Genomic DNA, 26731 nt, shown 5'->3' on the forward strand with positions numbered 1-26731 from the left:
TCTATCGAAGGAGGAAAGAAATTACTCAACCTCTGAAAAAGAGTGCCTCGCTATTATATGGGCCATTTCAAAATTTCGCCCATACGTATATGGTAGACCATTCAAGGTTGTCACAGACCACCATGCGCTGTGTTGGCTCGTCAATTTGAAGGACCCCTCTGGCCGTCTTGGGCGGTGGAGCTTGCGCCTGCAAGAGTTCGACGTTACAATCGTCTACAAATCCGGCAGGAAACACTCCGACGCGACTGCCTGTCCCGCGCCCCCGTCGACCCGCCACCACTAGACTCCGATGAAGACAGCGCGTTCTTCGGAGTCGTTACGGAGAGCGACCTAGCCGCCCAGCAGCGTGCCGACCCCTACTTGCGCGCCATGATCGACTACCTCGAAGGACGAAATGTCGCCGTGCCTAGGGCGTTCAAGCGGAACTTGCCAGCATTCAGCCACAAAAACTCCGTCCTCGTGAAGAAGAATTTCAGCCCCGGAACGAGAACGCATTACCTACTTGTCATCCCTGTAGAGCTCCGTGACGAAATTTTGGAAGCGTGCCACGACGACCCGTCTTCTGGACATCTCGGCACAGCTCGCACTATTGCAAAAATCAAGGCGAAGTACTTTTGGCCCCGCCTTACATCCGACGTCACCCACTACGTTCGGAGTTGCCGTGACTGCCAGCGACGAAAAACGCCGCCGACAAGACCCGCCGGCTTTCTGCAACCGATCGCTGTCCTGTCGAGGCCCTTTCAACAGATTGGAATGGACCTTCTAGGCCCGTTCCCTACGTCACAAGCACAGAACAAGTGGATTGTCGTGGAGACCGACTACATGACGCGCTACGGAGAGACCGCCGCTCTTCCGAGGGGCACTGCACAGGAAGTCGCAAAGTTCTTCATAAGCCAAGTTGTGCTGCGACATGGAGCCCCGGAAGTACCAATCACGGACCGCGGAACGGCCTTTACTGCGGAGCTGATGCAAGGAATATTACGCTACAGCAACACGGATCACAGAAGAACGACGGCGTACCACCCCCAAACGAACGGGCTAACAGAACGTCTGAACAAGACAATCGCAGATATGCTGTCAATGTACGTTGATGTTGAACATAAGACTTGGGACGAAGTGCTCCCGTATGTCACGTTTGCGTACAACACGGCTATCCAGGAGACGATGCAGCTGACGGCGTTCGAGCTTGTCTACGGAAGACGGCCAACTACGATGCTCGACGCCATGCTTCCGCACGTAGAAGACGACGACCTCAACACAGACGTCCAAGGATACCTTCAGCGTGCGGAGGAGGCCAGCCAGCTGGCTAGAGTTCGTACAACGCGCCAGCCGCTCGTGGATGCCGGGCGCTACAACCTCCGACGCCGAGAAGCCGAGTACCACCCAGGGGACCGTGTTTGGGTTTGGACTCCCATCCGACGACGTGGACTCAGTGAGAAGCTTCTGCGACAATATTTCGGACCCTACCAAATTCTACGACGTGTCGGCCAACTTACCTACGAGGCAGGGGCGTAGGGAGGGGGGGGGGGGGGGCTTATGGGGCTTCAGCCCCCCCCCCCCCCCCCCCCGAAATTTTGACGCGCTCTCATGCACGGCGACCAAGGCAACCACCTGCGCCGGAAACCATCCTAGTATTTTGTCGAGAACCCCAGGAGTCCTGTCCGGAAAGCGCACCAGCTCTCCCTTGGCGGCCCGTTTCCCTCCTGGTGGTCATTAAAGTTTTGAGACGGCGCGCGCGCTTCGGGTCGCCGACAGACATTCAAGCCGACAATTCTACGTCGCTTTGTCGAGCGCCCCCCCACCCCACTCTGTGGCCGCGCACGCCGCCACACACCGCGCACGGCACTTATCCCTTTTTCCGCCGCCGATAGGCGACTAATTGTTTCCCGACGGACCTCCCATTCTCGTTCCACGCGCCCCGCCGTCCCGTTATTGCCGCCCTCGTTGTGAGCCAGACGACGTCGCGTTTTCAGGCCGGAAAAAAGACCACACGTAGCCGGCACGAGACACGCGACTAAATGACCTGCGCGACCCAATGTTTCCAAGCCTAGATCCCCAGAATGACTGGCGGGAGAAGGCCATTCAACCGCCTCGCGGGTACACCTGCAGGCGAAAACAACCCTTCTACCCGCGGTTGGTCCAAAGTGCTCGGGATCGCACAAAACGAGGGCCACCCAGACGGCCTCGTTAGTTCGTCATAGCCCTCCCCGCGAATACTTGCCGCAGTTCGTCGACCTGCCCGATAGAGCAGCGGCCAAGCCTACCACTTCCCTCAAACCGAGGCGCCGACACCGGGCGCTGCGGGATCATTAGAAACAAACGAAACGATGCGCAGCGCGCGTCCCTTCTTTGAACCCGCCCCGTGGCCGCCCGCGTCAAACCCAGAGGCGCGAAGTAAAAATGCGTTTCCGTCTGCGCTCCGCGCTGTCCATTCATCACCGCATCCCAATCGGCGGGAAAAAAAAGAACATATGACAGAATAAACGAGCAGCTCGCGATTTTAGGAAAAGAGGTGCTCGAACTTAAGAGGTGCCCTCAAGTGTTTGCACGTGGTTTCGTTTTTTGTGTTTTACTTAATTGTTTTTCGTCTGTTCCTTTTTTCTAGTGGTGGGAGAGAGTTACCAACGTTTTGGGGTTACGGGGGCGTTGTCTGCCGCAGTTTATGCACGGATTTGCGAATGCAACCAACCAGATCGCCACGAGATGCTGATTGGCACGTGCGTCGTGGGCGGAGCCTAAGTGACCGATCAAAACAACTAGACACGACGTCTAGGGGTCGGATCCTCAGGGTTTCACACAAAGTTAGCTGTCTGATACGCTTATTTTACTTCTTACTCTGCTCAACTTCAACTTCAGTCTGCAAATATTTTTTCTTTCGTTTAAATATACTTTTAAAGAAACCTCCCCTACAATCGTCGTCGTCAGATCATCAGGGAAGATAAGAACCTTTAGTGTAAATATTCAACTTAATATGTCTTCGGAGTTCATCTGTCTGCTCTTCAATGCCGCGTAGCGACTGCACGGAATTCGGCATTACAATATGTCACGGAAGAGGATATCGACATTTTTTCCTCCTACGTCCAAGCGTCCGTGCCAAGACACTGAAGCCAGCAAAGGTAACTATGCTATTTCTTTTACGGGTTTTCTTGTGTTCAATGTATGGTGCGTAAAATGCATGATCTTGAAGCCTAGAATCGGGTTTTCGTAGGCGGACAGGTATTGGCAGCTACGTTTGCAAAATAGCAACATTATTACTGATAAACCTGTAGTCAAGTGAGGGGAATAAGATGCATTATTTGCGAAAGTAAGCGTTAGCATAACCAACATGTAACAGCAACTCTTTCTCATAAAAGTCAGGTCTCCTGACTTTCATTCGTGGAGACATTTGTTTGCTTGCATTCTTTTCAGTACTGATACCTTTTCTGTATATGTCCTATTTTTTTCCTTCAGTCATGCAACTGCTTGAAATTCAGTCATGTTCGGTTTGGAAATCATTATTTCGATGTTGTCGCTGCCTTTCTTAAAATGTTTTCACCACGCCGGCATACAATGCCGACGATGCCGGCAGGACGAAAAGCACTGTGGATCAAGCCTTGCGCTGTCTTTTTATTCAGTAGGTCCTTCAGTCGCGTGATGAGACAACCCTCTTCCCCCTTCAAAAAAAAAATTCCTCTCTTTTCAAGAACACAGAGGAGCGCTTCCTTCCATGGTTTGCATAAAAAATCGAAAAAATCGCTACTCACGCTAAAAAAAATGTCCCCTTCCCTGACATGCAATTTTCACGTCTGGTTTTGATTACGCGTAGGATTGAACAGGCCGGATAACCACGGGGGTGACGGAGCTATGACGAGGCGCAGTCTAAAAAATTTGGTTTTTCTACAACTCGTATTGAGTTTGTCGCCACTGCACCCTTAGCCTAGGTGGCACATCTTACGCTGTTCCCCCTAAACACATATAGATTCCGCTTCTTAGTCCGAAAACAGCTTCTAAGTCACAAACCGGTGAACCAGCACGTTACGCTGAGCATTGCAGGAAACACCTTGCTCGCGCAGGCCAAAGGTGCAGTTTCACACATCGAACATTATGCTACTTATATACATGGCGGTAGGAGCTTATAAACAAAGATGGCGCATTATTGGGTCATTGGGTATAGCGACAAGAGAGGGCTGCTGTTTATTTTTTTCCCTTGTGGTTTGCGCAGGTACTGGTTGAAGACAAAAAATCTCTACTGACACAAGAGACGAAGGACTGGTGCCAGAGCCACATCTGGAAACTCAGAAGCATGCGTCTGTACCGTCTGTACCGACAGGCTCAACATGCTCATCTGGTGAGAATTCGCACATATTTTTCTTATTCGTTCAGTTATTGTGCACAATTTAGAAACAGATCGCTTATGTATCGAACCACGTATAGTGATATCAAATATTTAACTCTTTCAGATGCGCAAACGGTCCTAACAAGCAAATTTGACATAGAGCTGCACTCGAATTACTCAAAAATGGAAGACCAGACCAGATATCAGCTTCTGACATCTCCGTGGATTCCACCTCAAGGATACAGATTCAAATCTACGAAAGATTAGAAGCAAAACCGAAGATTTCAGTCGGCATGGCTCGATAGATATCGATGGTTGAGCTACTCAGACCTTCAACAAGGTGCTTTTTGTCGAGTGTGCGTCCTGTTCTGCGGGCCGGAGGTTGGCAAGGGCCAACATGCACGCACTGGAGCCCTCGTGTCTAAGCCTTTCCAGAAATGGAAGCACGCTCTCGAAATCTTTGATGCGCACGAAAGCACCAAATATCACCGTGATTGTCAACTGGCGGCTCATAACTTTATCCAAACGTTCTTAGGAAACGCACCTAGTGTGGTTGATCAGCTGGACCAGGGCAGACAAAATCAAATAAGAGAAAACAGAAGAAAATTGCAGCCTGTTGTTGAGACAGTTCATTTTTGCGCACGGCAGGGTCTGGCTCTGCGTGGCCATAGGGACAGCGGTCCTCTGGACTTGAGCGCCGTCTCCGCGGAAAACGAAGGAAACTTCAGAGCGCTACTTCGAATGCGAGCCGATTGTGGCGATACAGCTCTTAAGGACCACCTGGAGGGCTGCCTCACTAATGCCTCGTATTTAAGCCCAGCGGTACAAAACCAAATTATAGAAATTTCTGGCGAAGTCATCAAAGAAAGATTGGTTGCAAAAGTAAACGCCTCAGGCTGCTTTGCAGTACTTTCCGATGAAACTACAGACATTGCTGGAATTGAACAGCTTACCGTTTGCGCAAGGTACCTGAACAAGGATACCGACAACATCGAAGAAGTGTTTTTAGGCTTTGTGCCAATACAGGACCAAAGCGGCAGAGCCCTTGCCGACACAATTATCAAATTTCTCATTGACCTAGGAATTAACATGCAACACCTTCGTGGCCAAGGGTATGACGGCGCAAGCTCTATGGCAGGTAGAACCAATGGTGTGCAAGCCGTCGTTCGCGAAAAATATCCGACCGCATTGTACACACATTGCGCCAGCCACTCCCTTAACCTAGTTTTGTGTGCGGCCTGCTCCATTACAGATATCCGAAACTGCTTTGCGACGCTAAAGGAAACATCGAATTTTTTTCGGAAATCTGCTAACCGTTCGCACGTTCTGAGAAAAATGATAAGTTTGAGGTGCCCAGAGTCCACAAGGCAGCGGCTTCTGGGATTATGCGAAACGCGCTGGGTGGAAAAGCGTGATGCAGTGCTTTCATTTGTCAGTCTTTTTGAAGCGGTGATCGCAGCACTAGAGGAAATTCAAGACAATGGCAGTGGTGAAAGTTCAGCTCAGGCGAATAGTTTGGCGTTGGCACTTCTGTCAACAGCATTCTTCGTGAGCCTGCGTGTGGCGAAGAATGTGCTTGCATTGACTCTGCCGCTGTCAAAGAGGCTGCAGTCCAGCAGCATCGACATGAGCGCCGCGATGGACGACCTACACTTGGTACAGGAGACTATTCAGAATGACCGAGACAGTGCCACTGCCTCCTTCTCGAAAATATTTGCACAAGTGCAGGCCGTGGCAAACAAAATGAATGTCGAAATCACCAGCCGACGAGCCGGCGTCCGCCAGCAGGATCGTGGCGTTGCATTAGAAAATCCAGAGCAATATTTTAGAAGAGCCGTATTCATTCCATTCATGGACTACGTGTTAGCACAGTTGCACCAACGGTTCGAAAAGCACAGGACAACATTAGAGTGTTTTTGTGTAATTGTGCCATCCGCAATACCACCACTGCAAGACAATCGCGAGAAAGCAGCGGAAAACCTCGTCGCTAGTTTTCCACAGGACGTGGACGCAAGGGCTGCTTTGGGAGAACTGCGACTTTGGTGGGCAAAGTGGATGAACAAAGCAGCAAACCTCCGCCCCAGCACAGGAATAACTGCCCTCTCTCACTGCGACAGCCAGTTCTATCCGAATGTGCACAAACTGCTTCAGATTCTAGTCACCCTTCCAGTGACAACTGCCACCGCAGAGAGAACATTTTCGAGCATGAGGTTGTTAAAGAACTACTTGCGCTTCACGATGTCCCAGGAACGCATGGTTGGCCTAGCGCTTCTGTACGCTCACAGAGACGTTGATGTCAGCGTATCAGAAGTCATTGACCGCTTCGCTAAAATTTCCCGCCGAGTAAGCTTTGTCCTTTAAACAGAGAATCAGTAAGAAACCATTGCAAGTAAAAGAAACGATGTTAGTTCTGCTTCATAAGAGTGTAATTGTGGTAACGAATCATTGCACATTAGTTTTAGAAACCACAGAGATTGCTTCCGTTCACTGCAACCGCCCACATCATATTCTAGGATTATCACGAAATTGGAAATTAAAATTTAACAAGCACGTCAAGTACGAATCGCCCACCTTGCTCTGGAAAACCTGGTTTACGCGGCGTTTTTCAACAAACCGTTGCTCTATGGGCTATGTGCAACTAAATGTACCGTCTGCGACTTACGTAAATCTTTTGTCTTTTAAACTTCTGTCTTTTGTCATTCTATTAATGTCAAGTAGAGCCTTATTTTACATCGGGCACAACGCAATTGTGTTCACACTAAAGCACCTTTCAAATACACATTTTGTTTAATATTTTAAGCATTTATGCTTCTACCCATTTTACCCATATGGTCCTGTTACATCACGACGCCAGTGTTCTAAAAGCACATTACAATTTCTAGGGTAATAGTTTTATTTTTGCCTGGGTTCACTGCGTTTCTATGTGTGGGGTTAACCTCATGTGCTCGCTGAACTTTATTCTTTGTTGGCCTTGTTTTATGTAATATGTACACTGTACAGTCACTGTTGCTTAAATATGTGCGTTAACTGCAGCTTTCCGATTTAAGTATCTTGTTGCTAGGTTTTCTGTATAAATGTGCACTTTGTTGCCAGTGAAACTTTTGTTGCTGTCATCCAAATATAATCGTCTCGCTTTTTTCTCCACAAGTGTACGTTTTGACTCCTTTTTTTCTGTGAATAATCTTGGTGGAATTATCCGCTGTACGCGACTGTTAACAAGCTGCTCCTACGCCTTATAATGGCGTAAAAGACAGCGGCGTTCAGATTTGTCCCTAACCGTCGCATGTCAGCAAAAATGGAAAAAAATTCTTGAATGACAAAGCGACATTAAAACGTCCGCCCGCAAGTTGTTTCGTGCTTTTCACGTTTATAATATCCACTGCATGCAATCTTTTGTTAGTTTTAGATGAATGTAGTTCTTTACTTCTGTGTCTTTTGCTTTCATGTTTGTTAAGGATATCTGTTTATATTTTTACATATTTCTTTAAGTGTTAGTTGTTATGTAGACAAAACAAAATTGCATGCAGTGATAGCAGTTCTGCAGCAATTCTCGGAACATACGAATACATTTTATGAAGAAATATTTTATTCTTCTTGTTCTTGACAGTACGACGGGTTCAATAATTCGTCCCCAACGTGTAACATACATTGTTATCAGTTAATAGTTTTGTATTTAGTATGTATAATATACATAAATACTTATACATATTTATCATATCTTCAAAATGAGTACCTCACGCGAATGGATTGAACCGGACTTTATCAATTCGGAAACCAAGTGGTAAATGAACTTCTATTGCCTTGTCTATGTTATAACATACTCTGTCCACTTTGCTATTGCTGATAGCAACTAGTGAGTGTACAAATTGTGTTATTGCCTTATATGTGTATAATGTCTTACCATGGTTTTCTTTGTACACTGATCCTATGTATATTTTTTCTCTTTCGATCCCCAATATGTAATGCACTTCGGGGCCCTTAGTGTACCTAAACAAATAAATAAAAAACATATTTTTAATGCCTTGAAAAATCATATGGAGGAGGTCGAGGTGCAGTCTCAGCCCCCCCCCGAGCCAAATTTCTGGCTACGCCCCTGCTACGAGGTGATCCCCGATGGTGATTCCGGAACTTCACGATGACGCACGCGGCCCGAAGTCGTCCACGTGGTTCGTTTGAAACCTTACTATGCAAGATGACGGACTTTCTTGTTGTTGTTGTTGTTTCCTCGGACTGTCTTTTATTTTAGCATCGGGTCGATGCACTCTTAGAGGGGGGTAATGCCGCGAACCATGTATGGGCTTGCTTATTTATTGTTTGTTTTTACTGCCGGACCACGCCCGGCTGTGTTATCTGCGTTCCAAGCAAAGCGCGTATTCCATTCTTTATTTGTATACCGCACGGGCTATCACATTCAGATAAGCAAACTGTTTCGCCCTAACGTCGCTAACCCAGAATAATCGTCTGTGATCTACAATGTTCTGGATGTGAATCGACGTTTCCAGAAACACTCGCGCCGAAAGATAAAAAGCCTGCAGAGCAGACGCCTAGGCATTCGATTCTGCGACGCTCGCCGACGCAAGTCACTTTGTTGACCGCTGCTTCGCCGCCTCTATTCTTTTGAGTTGTTAAGGGAGCACCAGTTCGCTCCAATAAACGTGTTTCTCCTTCAAGACAACTGCGTCGTCCTTGGCTAAGTGACAATATTATTTCATATAGAAAAGGCACTTTACGGCATGGCAATACGGCAGTCATAGAGGCGTAACTTCTCTCGGTATCAGATAACGTGTTGAAAACATTTCCTAGTTCCATGTGATTCTCTAAGCAAACATTTGGCTTCAGATTCTGGTCAGCACTCTGAAAGGTTCACGTGCAGTAAAATTGAGTTCGTCAAGGCATAGTTTCGAGTTGCGCGTTGTTTATAATTAAGATGAATTGGCTTCAGAAGGCATTGCCACCGTCACTTTCCTGTTCAATGCTGGTGGATGATATACACGTCTTCCAAATAATGTGCCATGTTCATACGTGAACATAAATTCCAGCCTGGTCTGAACAAATATGCTTCCTAGGCAGACGAAAAGGGTTTTAAACTCAGTCCTGCGAAAAGTACCCGTGTTGCATTCTCAAAGAGGCACGGAGTCCGGCCCGACACTGATATTACTCTCAATGGTGCCTCGATTCTTGTCGAAAAAGAACAAAAGATTTTAGGTGTAGCGTTTGACAAGAAACTCCCATTCATTCGTGACATCAAACAACTTACACAAATGAATAGAAAATATAACTATACGGTTGGTGGAATGCCTGCATGTTTGTACTCAAGCCTTGTTTGTGAAGTAATGTTCCCTTCGTGTTAATAAATGTTTTCCTGTGCATTACGGTAGACCAACACGTACTTCATAAGAGGCCTGCTAGTTAGTCAAGTCGGTACTTGTTCGTAATGCTCGAACAGCGGCTAGATAATAGGCGTAAATAAAGGGCGTGCATCCTGTCTCCTCCTTCTACGCGCGCGTCTTCGAGCTGTATAATCTGTATGAGCTTAGCGTACATATCCCAACACATATAAAGCATGCAGCCGCCCAGGCGATTTTTTCAGCAAATACTTAAAATGTGTTTTGTGAAACGTCTTACAGAAAAAGCTGAACCTTGCCCCGGAAGAGAAGAAAACTGGTGACCTGGTATTTGTAAGTTTGCTTGCATACTTGACACAAAAACAATTATACCTTGAACTCCCGTAAAGACGACCTCAGTTACCACAAACTCTCGCTTATGCCGAACCACATGTGAACGTTTGTTTGGTTTTCCGTGGAATCAATGCAAAAAAAAAATTACACCATCTTCCCGTAAGGGAACCCTGAGTAGTATGCGAAGCAGGCATGGGGTCGATGCAAGTGCCCATTAGTTTTCAGTTCTAGTTTCCGTGAGGTTTAGGTACGTAGCTACCGTTATATTTACCGTTTGATTTACATGGTAACTTTCTTTCTTTCTTTCTTTATTTGGTACCCACAGCGCCTTTTTGGCATTACAGTGCCACACTTTTCACTTACCTGAACTACGAAATGGGAAATTTCGTTGACCCCATGGCTGTTTCGCATACTACTGAGGGTTCTCCTACGAGAAGATGGTGTAATTTTTTTTTTGGGGGGGGGGTAGAGGTGTTAGAGTGGAGAGCCATAAAAGGGAGAGAGGGAGACGTTGTACGTGGTATGAGTTTGTCTTTATTTAATCATTATCATCATCATTTCCGTGAGGTTGAGGTACGTAGCTACCGTTATATTTACCGTTTGGTTTTCTTGGTAACATGATGATGATGATACCAAGTTAACCAAAAGGTAACTTAGTACCGTTTGGTTTTTTTATTTTCTTGGTAATATGATGATGATAATGATTAAATAAAGACAAAATCATACCACGTACAACGTCTCTCTTTCTCTGTCTCTTTAATGCCTCTCCACTCTAACACCCCCACTCTTCTCCAATAAAATTACACCCGTAGGGTAACCCTGAGTAGTATGCGAAACAGCCGTGGAGTCAACGCAATTTCCCATTTCGTAGTTCCGGTAAGTGAAAACCGTTTGGTTTTCTTGGTAACTACCACAGTTTTCACTTACCGGAACTACGAAATGGGAAATTACGTTTACCCCACGGCTGTTTCCCATACTACTCAGGGTTACCCTACGGGGAGATGGTGTAATTTTATTGGAGGGGGGGGGGTGTTAGAGTGGAGAGGCATTAAAGAGAGAGAGACGTTGTATGTGGTATGAGTTTGTCTTTATTTAATCATTATCATCATCATGTTCAACGTAGGTGACGTCGAGCTGTGGTTGGCGTACCGCTCTGATTATGACCGCCTTATGGTCTGTGAAATGTAAAGTCAAGGGTTGTTGTAATGGATGAACCCTAAAGTTCCTGGAGATGGGGTCGATGCACGTTCACCGGATGATTGTGGGCTGCTTGTAATCACAGCCTGCCGAGACTCGCCGACGCACGCCGCTGACGTCGACGATGAAACCTCGAAGGCGAGTGAAGCGTGCTCGTCTCGTGCCGGCCAGGAAGACACCGGCAACACTGTTGCTCCAGGAGCCGTAGAAGGGACCAGGCAATCAGAAAGCCGAGCATGCGCAGTGGGGGTGTGGACGGCGCAACAACGACAACGACAAGGGAGGGACATAGCCCCGACCATGAGATGCTTCGCATCTAAAAACTCCCCTTAAGACGGACAGCCTTACACGTACTCTTCAGTTAAGACGAACAACTTTCGGGACCACCACTGCTGGCGATTCTGGGTAGCGAACATGGCAGCCGTGATAGGGTGCAGCGGGGCATTGACGCAACCAGGGGCAAAGAAAAGTAAAAGAAAAGCACAGCTTGAACCGAATTCGTGCCACAGAGGAAGGGAGGGAGCGAGAAAGGTAAAGCTACCACTTCTGCAACCATTAAACTCGCAGAGCCAGCGGCAAAGAAAAGGCAAAAAAGAGCGAGGGAGAGTTTTGTGCCGCTCTTCTCCTGAGGAGAGAGGCAGAAACCTAGAGAACAAAAAAGTAGAAAAAAAAACAATTAGTGCCCTCCCGCTCTGTGAAGTAGGAGGACCTTCGAAGATGGACGCAGTCCAGGCTATGCACGAAACAAAACACGTTTGCTTTAAATTTGCGATGGAGCAAACTTTGTAGTCAATTAACTGAATGAAACTTGCAAGGATCCGAGCGTTATTCCAACGGACAAGCATCGACTTGTCTGTTTCCCTCCGGCGTCGTTTCTGTAACACAACAAGACAATGCGCTCGACCACTGAAAGCACCGGACAGGTCAGATTGGGACGTTTGGTGTCCGCGTTTAAATTTCCCGCTAGCACAAGAGAGGATGTCACGAGGAAGGATATGAAACCTACAGCTGCACGTGCAGGCACCCCTCTCTCTAATTCCGACCCGCTAATTCCGATCGGTACGTGTCCCAGTTGACAACCTGGGCCATCTTAGGAGCCTGTAGTGGAAATCCTCCTTTGTCATAAAGATAGGGAAATGATCACTACTCATTCGGTCTGGTGCCACTCTCTACCTAAACTGAGTATTAGTGGAAATTAGGGTTTAATCGACGGCACTAGTAGCAAAAGGAGGCCTGAAAAAGTTTGGAGTGCCATCATTTTCAACACAGAGATCCAACCTATCAATGGAATCTGCTAAATATTTTCCTCGAGAGTCTGTTGCTTTATCTCCCCACAGCGGGTGGTGCGCATTAAAATCTCAACATATACTGGACAGCGGCCACAAAGTTGCTCCAGCAACGTCTTCACATCAACATCTTTCCGTAGTGGGAGGTAGACGGATGCAACGCTCAATTTCTATTTGCAAGTTCACAGCCACAACTTCGGCGAGAGAGAGAGAGAGAGAGAGAGAAAATATTTTTATTTCTCCAGCAGAGGCTGATGTGTGGGTGTTGCCCTGTGGAAGGCGTCCCTAGTCCGGGATGCCTTGACTTCGGCTGGCCGTCCGTGCTCGGGTCACCAACTTAAGCTGGATATCCGGGTCCGGTCTGGCCAGGGAAGCCCTCCACTGCTCGAAGGTTGGGTTGGAAAGGGGGGGCAAGTCTGGAGTTCGTTGGCACTCCCACAGTATATAGTAGAGGGTGCCAGGCTGGGGACAGTGAGCACAGAGGGAAGAGTGTTGGGTGGGGAAGATGAGGTGAAGGCGGGTGGGATGTGGATAGGTATTTGTTTGTAGCCGCCGCCAAGTTGTAGCGTCCTCTCTGGAGAGGCGCCAGTGTGGTGGTGGGAGACGACGGCGAGTTTGCCGGTAATGCGCGAGAATCTCCGTGTAGCCACTCAGTGGGTGGGGTTGATCGTGAGGGGGTAAACATTGGCCACCGTCGGCAATGGCTCGGTGTATCATATCGCGAGCCGCGGCGTGAGCCGCTTCATTGCCGGGATCTGAGCAAAGGTCCCGCAGATATATTATAGCGTGGGGAAGCTCACGTCGAACATACAAAGCGGCGCTCCCATGTGTAAAAGTAGGAACGCTGGGGGTTTTATGAGGAACATAACCGGGAAGCGATCTTTTCCATAATAGTTTTGCTTTCACCAAAGCCAATATTGGTAGGTATCGGTGAATCTTTGATGAATCAGTTTAGCTCAGCCAACCGACAGGTAAGCCCAGCAGAATTCCCTAACATAATAAAGGGCACTGATTTTGTCTTTGTGGGCAACGTTACCTTAAGCAGATACATCATGCTCTGGCCGGAGCGCCGCAGAAAATCCCAATATTACTGGTTCCAAGCTAAGCATGGCGTAAAAAAAGTCTTTAAAAATCTTGGGGCCATAAAAGCAAGGCGAGACCAGAGGGCTGCAAAAAAGGCTCGTATAACATCCCTACCGTCCTCCATCTTAGTTTACGTGGAATGAACACGGCGCTCCCTAATTACGTTCGCATATATTTCACATCTCCGTTGAATTTCCGCAGTCTTGAAGTTCACGCCGAGATGAGGGGATCGAACAAGGAGCTTTAATGACTGCAGTGGTTCAGCACTTGACGAATTTTTCGTCGTGTTGAATTCATTGTGGGCTTCCTGAGCGTTGAGAGCCGGGAAACTGTCTTTGTCGGGGGGTGTAAACCGGGCTGTCAGAGATTTCGGTCCATCGATGAAGGCTTTCATCCTGTGCTGAGCCCTGACTTCAAATGGGCAGCCGTTGTAACCTGCAGGGTGGTCACCGCTGCAGTTGGCACTAGTGAAACCCACAGTGCATTTCCAGAATTCTTGCGGGCCGCCGCATCACTTACAGTGCTGGTCTCCTCTGCAGGATTTTCCCACATGGCCAAAACGCTGGCATTTAAGGCCACGTCGAGAAGCAAGGCACCCGGAGCACTGAACCTGCTATGAATAGGCGCTTGCCCAAGCAAAGTCTTGACGGCTACGAATAGGACTATGGGATTCACCTTCCTGAGGTCTTGATCACTTTTAGTCGGGGATACAAGCACTGTTACGTAGAGCACGCCTTTGTCTCTCGGGGGATGGCCTTAAGATCCGAAGGCCTGGGGAAGAAACTATTTATTTAACAAAAGCTTAGGATAGTGGCGCGGAAAATGCAGCGTTCCGACATTCTAAATAGAGAAATTGACGATACAAATTACTATTCTCCATTTGCCCGTGTAAAAATGCGTTTGAAAAAAAATTGTGCAAGTTGGACATGCTTGTTTACATTAACAATCTACCCTCTGTAGTCGAAAACACATGAAACATGATCCGGTGGGTACAAATGATTATAATCTTATGCGCAATATGCAAGGGATAGTTGTATATCAGTTTGCCAGGTGACTGAAACAAATAGAAATTAGGAGACAACTCAACAATGCATCTCTGAAAGTAACTACCATCTCGCAGTTCTTGAGAGATAATTCTTCTAGCCTTGTCATATAATCCACCGGTAATACATAACTGCAAAGACAGTTTTCGCTTTGTTTGGTAGTAACCAAATTTTTACTTTCCGTTTTTTCTGCGTGAAACGGGACACGTAATGTACCACTGAACACTTCTCGCTCTCAGCTTTCGCCACCAGCTTCCATTTTATGTACGACAAAGGCACAAACCGTCTTGTCAGGTGTCGTACACAAGGTGTCGTACACACCCCATTAGCCGACACAGCATATTTCCAAGCTGCCGGGCATGGGAAAGGTAAGCACAGCATCTCGTCATTCTCAGTACACAGCTAGCAGTACATGAGCCAGCGCATGTCGGATTCATCTCAATCCCTCTACAACGTTCATTTCGCTGACACTACGGCTATTGCAGCTACTGGAGTCCGAATCTATAGGAATCATGACGTTTTCGCGTGGTATGTCGATCGCACCTCCTTCTGAAGACGCTCCAGGTGAGCGCAGTCCCGCGCCAAGTTTTCTCGAGTCTCGAGGGCAATGACTTAGTTCAGCAGTTCTTTGACTGTAGGCCAGAGTGAATGATGTATTGTTGGCAACACTATACCCTTTGACCTGCCTCAATTCTACTTCAAAAGGGTTGAACTCACAGTGGTAAGGAGAAAGACAAATATGTCATGAGCAGCAACATTGGCAGGGCTTCAATTCGGTACCCAAAAAACATGTGCTTGTTGTAGTTGACCAGTGACGCTACTCGGGCTGCCACTAGACGTCGGGATGTTTTTTTTTGCAGTCTACCGAGACATAATTTTAACCTTGCGGGATAAAGTCGAGGGCACCTTTTCGAGCTGAGCGCTATGGTAGCGACCCTTGTCTATGACAATAACACTCCATGCTTCAATGTTAGGTAGAAATGGCTCTTTGCAGCACTTCTCAAAGCTTAGGCCATCTATTTGACTGTGGTAGGCAGTCATAGCAGCCTTTGTCGCCTAGAAAACCCATGTCCCACCCACGTCCACAATGCCCTTTTCAATTCCAGCATGAAGGACGACGAGACGACTTGTTGCGCGCAGCCCTGTTGTATGACGCAGGCAAAAGGTGCAGTCAAATGATGATACAGTGGTGCCATCCCACACATTGTCTTTGGTGGGCCTGAAATTCGCCAATGTCTCGCAGTGGTAGTACATAGTCCTGCGAAATAGAGAAAAATATGTGTGAGTTCTTTTTTTTTTCAAAAGACAAGTCAGTTAAGACAGAGAAGGTATTTATTGCTTCCCCTAACATCATGCTACCGTTCAGGAAGTTATAGTTTTTAAAGCAAACTTAGATTACTTGAAGCGGCCATGGGACGAATAACGACCGGAGTAACCCTTCGAGGCAGGAAACTAGCTACCTGGATAAGAAAACAAACTAAAGTGCAACATATCATAGTTCAAATAAAGAAACAGAGGTGGACCTGGGCTGGCCGCGTTGTTAGTTGAAATGACAGCCGGCGGACCAGCAGGATGACATGGCGGACACCAAGGGACTGGAGCAAAAAAAGTGGAAGGCCAATTAATCGATGAAAAAACAAAATAAGGAATGGCGGCGACAAATAGTTCACACGAGCGGCGGGGGACAGGAGGGGATAGAGGTCAATGGGAGATGTCTTCGTCCTGCAGTGGACGTAGTTGGCTATTGATGATGATGATGATGGTGGTGGTGGCACCGCAATATACAAAAATGAAAAAGTGTTCGCAGAGGTTAAACCACCCTGAAATCCTGTCGTTGAATACTATCAACACTTCATTAGAACAGGTCGATACGCGCTGTCCCGTCATTTACCAAACCAGAATAGCTTGAAAAATACACCCGGCTCCGGAACCACCACAGACAAATCAAATGAACGATTTTAATAAGTAACTAAGGAAAAAAAGATATCACGAAAAAACAATAAAATATTTCTGATCAAGGTTTCTTGGGGCTAAGCCCCTGATACGCGTGAGGTTACGATACTCAAAAGCGTGATTGTATGCTTACAAATCCAAATGAACTGCTGATTTTCCAGGGAGCAGAGAAACTGAAGTTTAAAGCTGAAATCGTGTCCTGTAATTTTTTGTCCCCGGGTGCACGTAATTTACGACGTTCGAAATGAAACAGATATTTTGAAACTCGTGCTGCAGGAATCCACTCTCCGAAACTGTCGGCCAGCGAGAAAATAAACAGGGTTGCATTATTCTTTTTTTAATTTTATGCGCGGGTGTATTCTTTTATGCGTGGGTGCACCCGTGTGTTTATAAAAGAATTGATATAAATCTACAGAGTACCAATCTGGACGACCAATGACGGTCTATGGATTTATGTGGGGCCACAAAATTATCGTCATTGAATCTAAAAAGTAGTTGAGTTTCTTCTTAACGTTCTAGTTAGTTTCTGGCGTAGCTGGTCTGTGTTTAAACTACTACAAACTCTGAGCACGATGTCAGTTGTTGGTCAGTGGTTCGAGAAACAATACCCGCCCAGGCCTTCCCCACTTTGTTTTTTTCCTTCTCAGGGGACACAACATTTTGCAAACAAATACAAATAGCTTACCATGACTTTCCAGGGTAAGGCGTTGCATCATGTGCATGTTGTGCCGTGTTGAGGTCACGCGAGCAGAAATGAGGTCTGTGCAATGCGCGAAGAACGAATGCAAGTTTCGCAGCCCTGAAAACGACGAGCTTCTTACAAAGTGGATATAGCATGGGCAATTCAGGGAGAGGACTGTGCGTAAATTTGGGTGTTTAGCAAGCCCCCCGAAAAAACCTGGTAGTTTTATTGCTCTGCCGTGGAGGAAGGATGGGTAAAGAGGTTGCGAATCAAGACCCACAAGCAGTTGGCCGTAGAACAGGAGATAATTTCTTCCTAGACGAACAATAGGTATAGATATATTTGACCCTATGTCAACATTATTTATGAGAAAATAAATCTACTCGCACGAGAAGAATTTCATTCCAAACACGTGTTTATTTTGCACTCCGCATTCGTGCAATAAAAATATTCCGCAATATTCAGCTTTTACGCCATAATAACAATTGTAGTCCTGGAATTTGAAGCCTTCAGAACACGACGTTTTTCTGGGCTTCGTATCATCTATTAGGCATTATGGGTGTAATTTCAAAAAAAATCTTCTTGCGTTCTTTCGGTGGCGTTGCAGGTCAAAATTGTTAAAATTGTTTTTTGCAAGTACATGAAAAGTGGAGAAAGCCAATTGGATATATCAACCAGTGAAATATATATTGTGGAATCTTTAAATTTCTGCTTTTCTCTCTCAGGGGTGTATTTTCAAGAAATCACGCATTTGTGAGCATATACGTCTTGATAAATATGTATTACCGAAGTTTAGAGTGGAGTAGTCCAGCAGTTTTGGCTAGGCAATGGTGAATTAGTCACTCAGTCAGTCGTACACTTCAATAAAGTTTAGATTGGCCTCCCACGTACATTTGAGTGCTTGCATTCGTGAAGCGACTGAAGATACACAGTGTCACCATTGGGCGGTTTACAACCTACACCGATTTAGCAGTTCTATTTTGAGATAATGTTGCACCACAATGCTTTGATGCCAGGGACATCCGGCTGCGCAGAAAAGCTGTAAAGGAGCACGACGCTACCCTGAGTGATCTCCGATTTTCAGACGGTAGCCTTTCTTGGGCTACTCAAACACAAAAGTTTTGGTCTGTCTGTCTGTCTGTCTGTCTGTCTGTCTGTCTGTCTGTCCGTCCGTCGGTCCGTCCGTCCATCTGTCTGTGTTTGTCTTCCCCTCGATTCAGCCACCTGGCGAAAGATAAAATGCTTCTGAAATAAGAAGCTTCTATATATCGACACTTATCACTTGTCAACATTGTAGAGCAAAAGAAAAAAAAAAACATTAGGCATAATTGGCAAAGAAACATCGATACGTAACTGGTAGTAGCCTGTGTTGTTTTGGTTCATTATGAATAGGAACTTGACATTTCCGATACCGAACACAAAAAAATGGGGCACTTTGCATTAGTGGTGCGAGGCTGCAGAAGCAGCGGAGCGGACGGCCGTTCCTAGCTTATTCTTGGCTCGGCTAAGTTGATGCATGGTTATGCTTCGAGACCTGTTCAATTTTTCTGCGGCGCATGTTCCTTAGACTCGCAAAGAACATTGAACACTCGGTCATTAAAGTACGCGCAATGCATGCGAGCTCGTAAATTCAGATGCTCGGCGATTCGCCGCCACTTCACGGGCGCGTTTCTGAGATTGGACCGAATTCGTCTGATCCGTTCGCGAGCAGCGGAGCGGCACCCTTAGCATTGCTGTTCCTCCTCTTCGGGAGTCGCGTTCTTCTATCGCGTCATGTCTCCCTTCGTCGGGGACCCTGCTATTGCACCTCACATATGCTGCCGAACCTGCCGCCCAAAGTTTTCCATGACTGGCAAGCCCTGATCGTTTCTTGTGCAGGCTTTGGCATCTCTCCCAAAGTGGACCGCGTTATGTCGTGCTAGAACCGGTGGCAGCCAGCTCCGCGAACTCAACGTCTGTAATACGAGCCATTCTGTGCTTCCCACTTAAGGCAAGAAAGCCCGTCCTCTGGCGAGGAGAAGAGCACGCAATAGATGACGCCACAAACGCTAGAAAGAGTGTTCTCAAAGGTCGAGCGGTGCCGGAGCGCGTAGGATTCCATAGATAGACGGCGCTTGCCTCTGCCTACGCAGCTGCGCGAAGGCCGTGCCCGGGGTTTCGCGCCGGTGGAGTTTCTTGGCCTGGCATTCTTTTCGGAAACGCCAACAAACCAAGCTCAAGCAGTAACAGCTCCGCTTTTGGAATACCCATTGAAAACAATATTTTGACAGAAACAAATGCAAAAAAAGCTCACGCCCGAGCCTGTACCAGGTGGCAGAATTTCAAGCTCAAGAATAAAAAGGTTTCAGTAGTTGGCGCGCCGAAAATCAATTTGCCTAAGCAAAACTACACCGCGTTTATCGCTGCAGGAGCGAGACTGGAGGAAAAACCATGAGATAGAGGTGGCGGAGAGAAGAGAGGCATTTACGTGGCAGGGGAAAAGTTTGCAGAGGCGTGAGCGGATACGCGGCCATTGGGAGACCGCAGACCCAAACGTACTGCTTTCTACTTGTTTCTCTTGTGGGTCCCCAACCTGCCTACGTGCCGCTTCTGAAGCCGGCCAACAGCGCCGCCAGCAGATGAATCCACTGAATCCGCAGATGCACCCGCCATAGCATGTCCATGCCATGGCGGGTGCATGTGCCACAAAAGGACTCCATTCTTTTTTTCGCTCTTTCAATTGAAGACTGTCATTAATTTAGTACTGTGATACGAACATCTTATTTTTTAAACAATGACTACGGGAGTCACTGTCTTTTCGACCTTTACAGGGTGACATGACCGTACGCCCAATCACATGCGCGCACAGTAGAAACAAAGGTCTGAAACAGAAAATTGTTTTTAAAAATAAAAATTGATCAATTTACACTCATATGTCACGCATAGCGTTAAGATATTTTTGCGGTTCTTCAAAACTTTTGGGCTGCCGGAGTAGTGTATTCCAAAGTGAATGTTTGAAATACGACCTCTACAACCCAGAGGACCTTTGTCCTTCCGTCTCCGCTTGCAACGATGTCAACTAATTTGAAGCACCTGAAAGGTCACAATAAGGGCAGACAGGCGCAAGTAATCAAAACTGACAGAGCTGCTCGATACTAGTTACGCCTACTTACGATACTAGTTACTATACTGGTTATGATACTTACAACCAGTTACGACTAGTTACAAGTAGGGGAAGTACTCATACATGCTGCATACACAGAAATGAGCTACCAAATGACATCGCAATCTTTTCATTACTAGTCACAGCTTGTGCTCAGTTCAGTGTGATGTCACTCACCAGTATTGGGTTTCAAATGACGGCCTCCGTGACGGCAGCCAGGGCCTGCAAATAAACCCTGATCGGTACGAGTTCAGAGCAGGAAACCTGTTTTTCGCGGACTCAATGCGGACGTTCACTAGGTCGCAGATTCGCAAATTGTGCGAAGTAAGGCGTCCTGGGGCAGCATCCTGGGATTGCCATGGCTAGTTACAGAGTACGTAAGTACAAAGTGTTGCCATTGGACCATCGTGTGGCATCAATTTAGAGCTGCCTCTGAGTAGAGACGGGTACTACCAATTAAGAGGCCTACTGTTTATGAGTGCTAGTTAAGAATAGTTAAACTCCGCGAGCTTCCTGCGGGCGCAGGAATGGTCGCACACACGCAAACCCGAGGTCATATTAGACACTTTCGAGATGCGGGTTTAACCAGCTAATGATTGCACAGTAAAATAAACATGACCAGTTTTACCTCGATTTGTCACGAAGACATGCGGGGTTGCAAAATAGGATCTCTAAAAGGTCCCTGCGGACGTTGAAACGTTCTCGCATGGGAAAATGAGGTGTAATATGGAAGCTCTCGCGGACGCATGGTTAAACCATCTCATGACCCCATCTCAAAAGGATGCCACTAGGGTGCGTGGGGTTTAAAATAAGGTCTCAACAAAAGGAGACTGCTGCAGTGAAATACAATATATATAATCGGTCAGTAACGGTGCAGAGTAGTTAAACTGCGCGAAATGCCTGCTTCGGCGCTCGGATTGCCCTCCCAAAAATTAGGTGTCTAATAAAAGGTTTCGCGGATGCGCATTCATACCGTATAATCACGAATTGTTATACCTTAGGCTAAAGTACAAAGTGGTTCCGCCAGGGTGTCTGGGGTGTCAAATTAAACGCCTTAGCTAAGAAAGGCGGGTGCAGCAACTGGAAGTGCATGTCGCTATATAATGAATGACCAGTTAAGCATTGCCGGGCGGCAATATTGAGCAAATCTCATCCGGTACCTCACGAGAGAGCTATCGTGATCGCTGCTTTTCGTGGCATGTATAAATATTGCTCGATCGCCACATTGCGGCTGTGAATGTCCGTCAACACGCGTGCGTAGCCTTCAAACATCTGCTAACCTGTTTGATGCAGCGTGAAGGGGAGCAAGTCTGAGTACCTGCACCTGCGTCCTATGACTTTAGCGCACAGTGCCGTTGGAAGTATTTTTTTTTTAAATTTGGATGGTCTTTCTTTGCGCAGACTTTATCGTCTATACACAGGCGGAAGATTCGTAGTTCGGAACTGCCACTACATCATAGGTTGAGAAATGCAAATACGCACAGTTTAGGGCGTATGAATAATACACTAGTTAATTGCCCTGCGATGCTTCGAGCAGCGTAGAAAGGAAATAATACTCAAAGTAAAACCACAATATTGTTGTCATTTCGCCCGTTGGTACTTACTTGACGTGGTTTAAAAGCGCTGCATAAAGACAAGAGACCAAAATACAAAAAGACATGCTTTACTGCAATCCTTTAAATCCTCGCAAAGATGGAAGCGAGAAATGAAGATTGAAAGAAGATTTCTGCACTGGTTGCAAAATGAATAAACGCCACTCTACGACGGGAAGCCCAGGACCGTTACTAGGAGTGCACAAAAAATATACTGTGCTTCATCCAGCAACACACGACGCAAACAGGAAGGGCTACGTGGAAGCACGAAGCCAATATTAAGAACGTTTTTACCGGCCTGCTTGTGCAGAAGGTAGTGCAGATTTTCAAGCGGATAATTAAAGCACCGCTTCTATGTTACTGATACGGCCAAATCAGGCTTTTCGTTCAGGGAGTATTGCGGAAAAATATGCCCAGGACCCTTCCAAAGGGGGTCATATTTGTTTCATATTCATTTTTATATACCTAAAAGAGCATGTTTATTGATGCGAGCAAACGAATAATACATGGCTAATATCGTGTTATCTTTCTAGTTGATTCACAATAGAATGTCTTGTCTGAATAGTGTAACAAGAATAGAGCGTTCAGACGACTAGCAATGACACAGGTACAGTAAGTACATTTTTGAAACTCGTTATGCATGACGATCATTTTACCCAGATATCAAGGAGGCCGCATTGCTTCAAAAAGAGCAGCTCAGCAGATTTATTTATTTCTTTATTTTTATTTATTTATTTATTTTGAATACCCCAAAGGCCCCGAAGGGTATTGCATAGGCGGGTATGCAATTCAAACAAGGTATAACTCAACTTATGAACAGAAACTGCCAGTGGTGGCCCTTTGACAATATCTGTGTAAAAAATTCAATTACAAAAAATGGAGAGAGAGAGAGAGAGAGAGAGAGAGAGAGAGAGAGAGAGAGAGAGAGAGAGAGAGAGAGAGAGAGAGAGAGAGAGAGTGTAAGAAGGAAATTGACCCCTGTGGTGCATGACACCACTGAACAGGGCACTCGCGGGGGTCTGGTTTAGATAAACCTGATGAAATCTGATGAAATAGAAGAAACATTTTTCACAAGCGAGGAAATATTTTTTACCTCGCCGTGTTGTATGGACCTAAAAAGGTACAACTGAACACAGATTTTACACCATTTGAAACGGCTACCAAAAATTACACATCTCCACGCCGTGAACGATGCCGAGGGTGCGAAGCACTGGGACGCAAGTAGTGTATTGCTTGTGTAATGAGTGTCGTCGTCCGTGCGTGCTGATGCACTCTGAGTCCTAAATGATTTTGAGGTGCAGTAAATGCAGTGTAAATGACAAGCGCCACACGAGAGACAATTCGCGTCCCAGTACTTCGCACCCTCGGCATTGTTCACGGCGTGGAGATGTGCGATTTTTTTTTGCGTTTTGTACCCTGTTAGGTGGCTTGACTCACATATTTTTCGATTTTAATGCTGGGTGCACGGACGCCAACGGAAGCCAACGGACATTGCGAGGTCGCTGTACACCTCAGTACCTATTTTCTATCCAAACATTCGTCTGGCGGCGTAGTATAGTGGTAGCGCATTGGATTCGTGTTGTTGAGGGAGTCGGTGGTTCCAATCTTGCCGGTGCTAGTTTCCTTTTTTCCCTGCGACTCCCTTTGAACCGTTCGTCCATAATGCTGGACGGACATCGCGAGGTCCTAAGGTGCGTCACAACTAAAACTCCATGGAATACGAAAAGAGTAGACCCGGAGCCTTTTCTCCTCGGACTTCTGTATAAATGTAGAACAAATAGGCTGGTTTACCGCTTTATAACTGCGTCAACTTCGATTAATGTGGTCCTCCTACCTGTCTGTGTGGTGGTGTTGTGCTCTCACATTACGGCGCGGAAGAGTGGAAGTTGCAAGGGATTTTAAAGCACAGCACACCCCAAGTCCGCACCGAAAGGGAGCCGACTGTGGGAAGCTGCACGAAGTGAACACCTGAAAGTATATTCTGTGTATATTGTTTCTGAATATTGTTTGCACACATTTATATGTCGTTAGCAATAATAAACTGAAACTCAAATACATGCCGACTCCACGCATCTCACACGCCAGGGAAGTAGCGTTTGTGCAGACACCCACCAAAACGCCAACTCACCTAACCAACCCACCAATATAAATTCAGGGTGTTAGTACCCAAAGAAAATGTGTGTAACTGCTTTGCACCACCATATGCCACCGATACAATACTGTTTGAATACATTAGGGGTAAAAAATGTTGAGTGTGTAAAATATGCGTGCACTATTAATATGGGGCCCATCCTGTAGGAAAGCGAACTTTCTCCCACGATGATGGTGATTGGGCGTGAAGTGTAGCAAAATTAAAACGCTTCCGTGCGAAGCTTGGCGACAGCTCTGTTACGCCCCGTTCGCTAAACGTAGATGTGCAGTAGAGGGAGGTGACGCAGGCGTGCGACAGCGTGACGTAAATAGGCCTAACGTCCTGTTGTGAGGTGAACATCAACAGCCGTAACCCATACCCCGACGCAGGATGAGTTTGTTGTTGCTCTGCGTGCCGTAAGGCTGTTACCCAGAAGACGTTAGGCCTAACTTTTTTATTTTGAGGTTTTGTTTTGTTTTGAGGTTTGTTTACCGTTATGTTAACACCTCAAACCGGCACTCACTCAAAGCAGCATGTACCGGATTCGCGCAGTACACCCCAAACGCAAGCATTAGTCGTTGTAGTGCACACTCGAGAGTTGCTGTGCGTATTCTAGAAAAGATCTGCATACCTCATGAGTAGCCCATTCTAGAGTGTGGGATTGGCCAACCAAAACATCCATCAAAAGAAAGCGTCACGTTCACCCATCGTCCTGGCTAGACGGAGGGGTGTAGGATTTTTGCGCTGCTTTTTCCTGAATTGCTTGGTGAAGTGAGAAAAGTTTGGCGACAGAGTAATTTTGTTTTTCTTGTGTCTGAATAGCTTTTTTGCAGAACATAAAGCATTTATTTATGCGGGTATTTTCGAAATCGCAAGGCCACATGAATAAAAATTTCACGTTTCACAAATACCTTTCCTAGTTCTGGAGAATGTTAAACTTTTCTTGTGCAAGTGTGCAAGAACCGCAGAAGATTTACATACGGCAAAATGCACTGGATCAAATATTGCTAAGGAACTCAGTGAACTGGGAGCTGTAATGTTTCAGAAGATACGATGCTGTAAACTTGCTATACTTGATGCTGTAAACGTGCTGTAAATATTCCATATCAAAAATAAGAGACCAACATGAACAGAGTCCTCTCCTATCCTTCTTTATCTCTTTATCTAAATTCATAAATTATATATTTTCTTGAGATAAGGTTGTGGTAGAAAAAAAAACGTTCGCCTGGTGTTTCCCATCACGAATAAGGGTTTCAGCTACGGGTTCAGTAGCAAAATAAATGCTGGGCTTGTTGATACTTCTAATCAAATATTCACAAGGCATCGAAGCACGAGAAAAACCAGGACGAGGGGCACACAACAAGCGGTGTCACTAATAACCTGTGGCGGTGTGTCGTTCGTCTTAGCGTGCTCATGCGTGCTGCGCTTTAAATGTTGGACCCGGAGTTCAACGTTCAGATATCAACTATTGTCGCTCGTCGCGTGTTGATCACATGGATAAAGTTGGAATCACTCATTGTCAAACTAACACAATTTGTCACTCGTTCTTCGTGCAGATCTAGCGTCAATAACAGATCATGCACTTTTTTGACGCTCATTATATGCGTATTTGATTCCGGATGACCCATCATAAATCTTTTCGTCCGGTTTTGGCGCACAGTTGCCCTTGTATCTGCATTTATTCTTCATTTTGTATGCTTCGTTCAGCATATACCACTCTGTGTCAGTGCTTCTCTGTGATGTGCAACATTGCCACCTTCCGTTTCTTTTTTCCTTTGCGATGTGCATATAGTTTGCTTTATGCCTTTGTGATAAGTGTATATTTGGTCTTACTAGTTGCTCTTCATTATGTTATTTATGTCGCGACCAAGTATAGTTAGCCAATTTATAAGAGATTTTTTGTATTTTGCGCAGCTGCCCTTTTTTGTGTACTCTATCAACCACTCCTCTCTACAAAGCTTCGGTGATTAGGAGCAAGCAAATTAATAAGTAAATAAACAAACAAACAAATAAAGAAACAAAAAAAAACAAATAAATAAATAATTAAATAAATAAATGACCCTCAGATGCGACGTAAAGATTCATAGAGTTTCACGGTATTTTTCGTGTCCCGAATCCCCTTTCCCCCCTTCTCTTCGAAAGAAATGCCTCAAGGATTTCCACACTGACTTGGTGATGAGGCGGCGCAAGACTTAACTTCGCAACCAAGCCGACGGAAGTCTTCTGGCCTCTCTCGTGTGTTAATAAAGAATAAAACATTCGCTATTGTCATCAAATGTCTCACGAGTACTGTTACGACATTGCTTCGGATTGCTGTACACGAGCCCGTAATTGCAACGACGCGAGTTTGCTTTATATATGCAAAAAAGGGAGATACGAGCTTGTAAGTGCAATCTGGAGACGTAATCAGAAACGCGAAGGGTGGACGCAGCAATTCTTGTTCGCATACACCCCCCGGCGCCGGGTATTCGCCTTTCGCGCCGGTGAGCCCTTCGCCTGGCCTGCTGCCGTATTAATCCCCACGTCACTTGCACGGCGGTCTTCTGGGCTTATTGTGGACCACTCGCGACCTTCAATTATCAACAGGTCCCCGTGAATTGACAAGCGCACTCCTCCTAGCTTTATTGCT

The 26731-nt window shown here is 46.3% G+C and overlaps 1 protein-coding gene across 1 annotated transcript in view; it reads left to right on the forward strand.

The window, feature by feature from the left end:
- Window positions 1-26369, forward strand: part of LOC144165205 (uncharacterized) — a 98849-nt gene extending 72480 nt beyond the window's left edge. Inside the window, exons 5-6 of the mRNA XM_077695325.1 lie at window positions 9943-9993; window positions 26245-26369. Of these exons, the coding sequence (XP_077551451.1) occupies window positions 9943-9993; window positions 26245-26298 (105 nt within the window). The 3' untranslated portion in view covers window positions 26299-26369. The remainder of the gene's footprint in view (window positions 1-9942; window positions 9994-26244) is intronic.
- Window positions 26370-26731: the final 362 nt, after the last annotated feature.

This window comes from Haemaphysalis longicornis, unplaced genomic scaffold (genome assembly GCF_048455015.1).
Source record: "Haemaphysalis longicornis isolate Haplotype H1 unplaced genomic scaffold, Haemaphysalis longicornis Haplotype H1 scaffold_14, whole genome shotgun sequence".
In the NCBI taxonomy this organism is placed as follows: Eukaryota; Metazoa; Arthropoda; class Arachnida; order Ixodida; family Ixodidae; genus Haemaphysalis; species Haemaphysalis longicornis.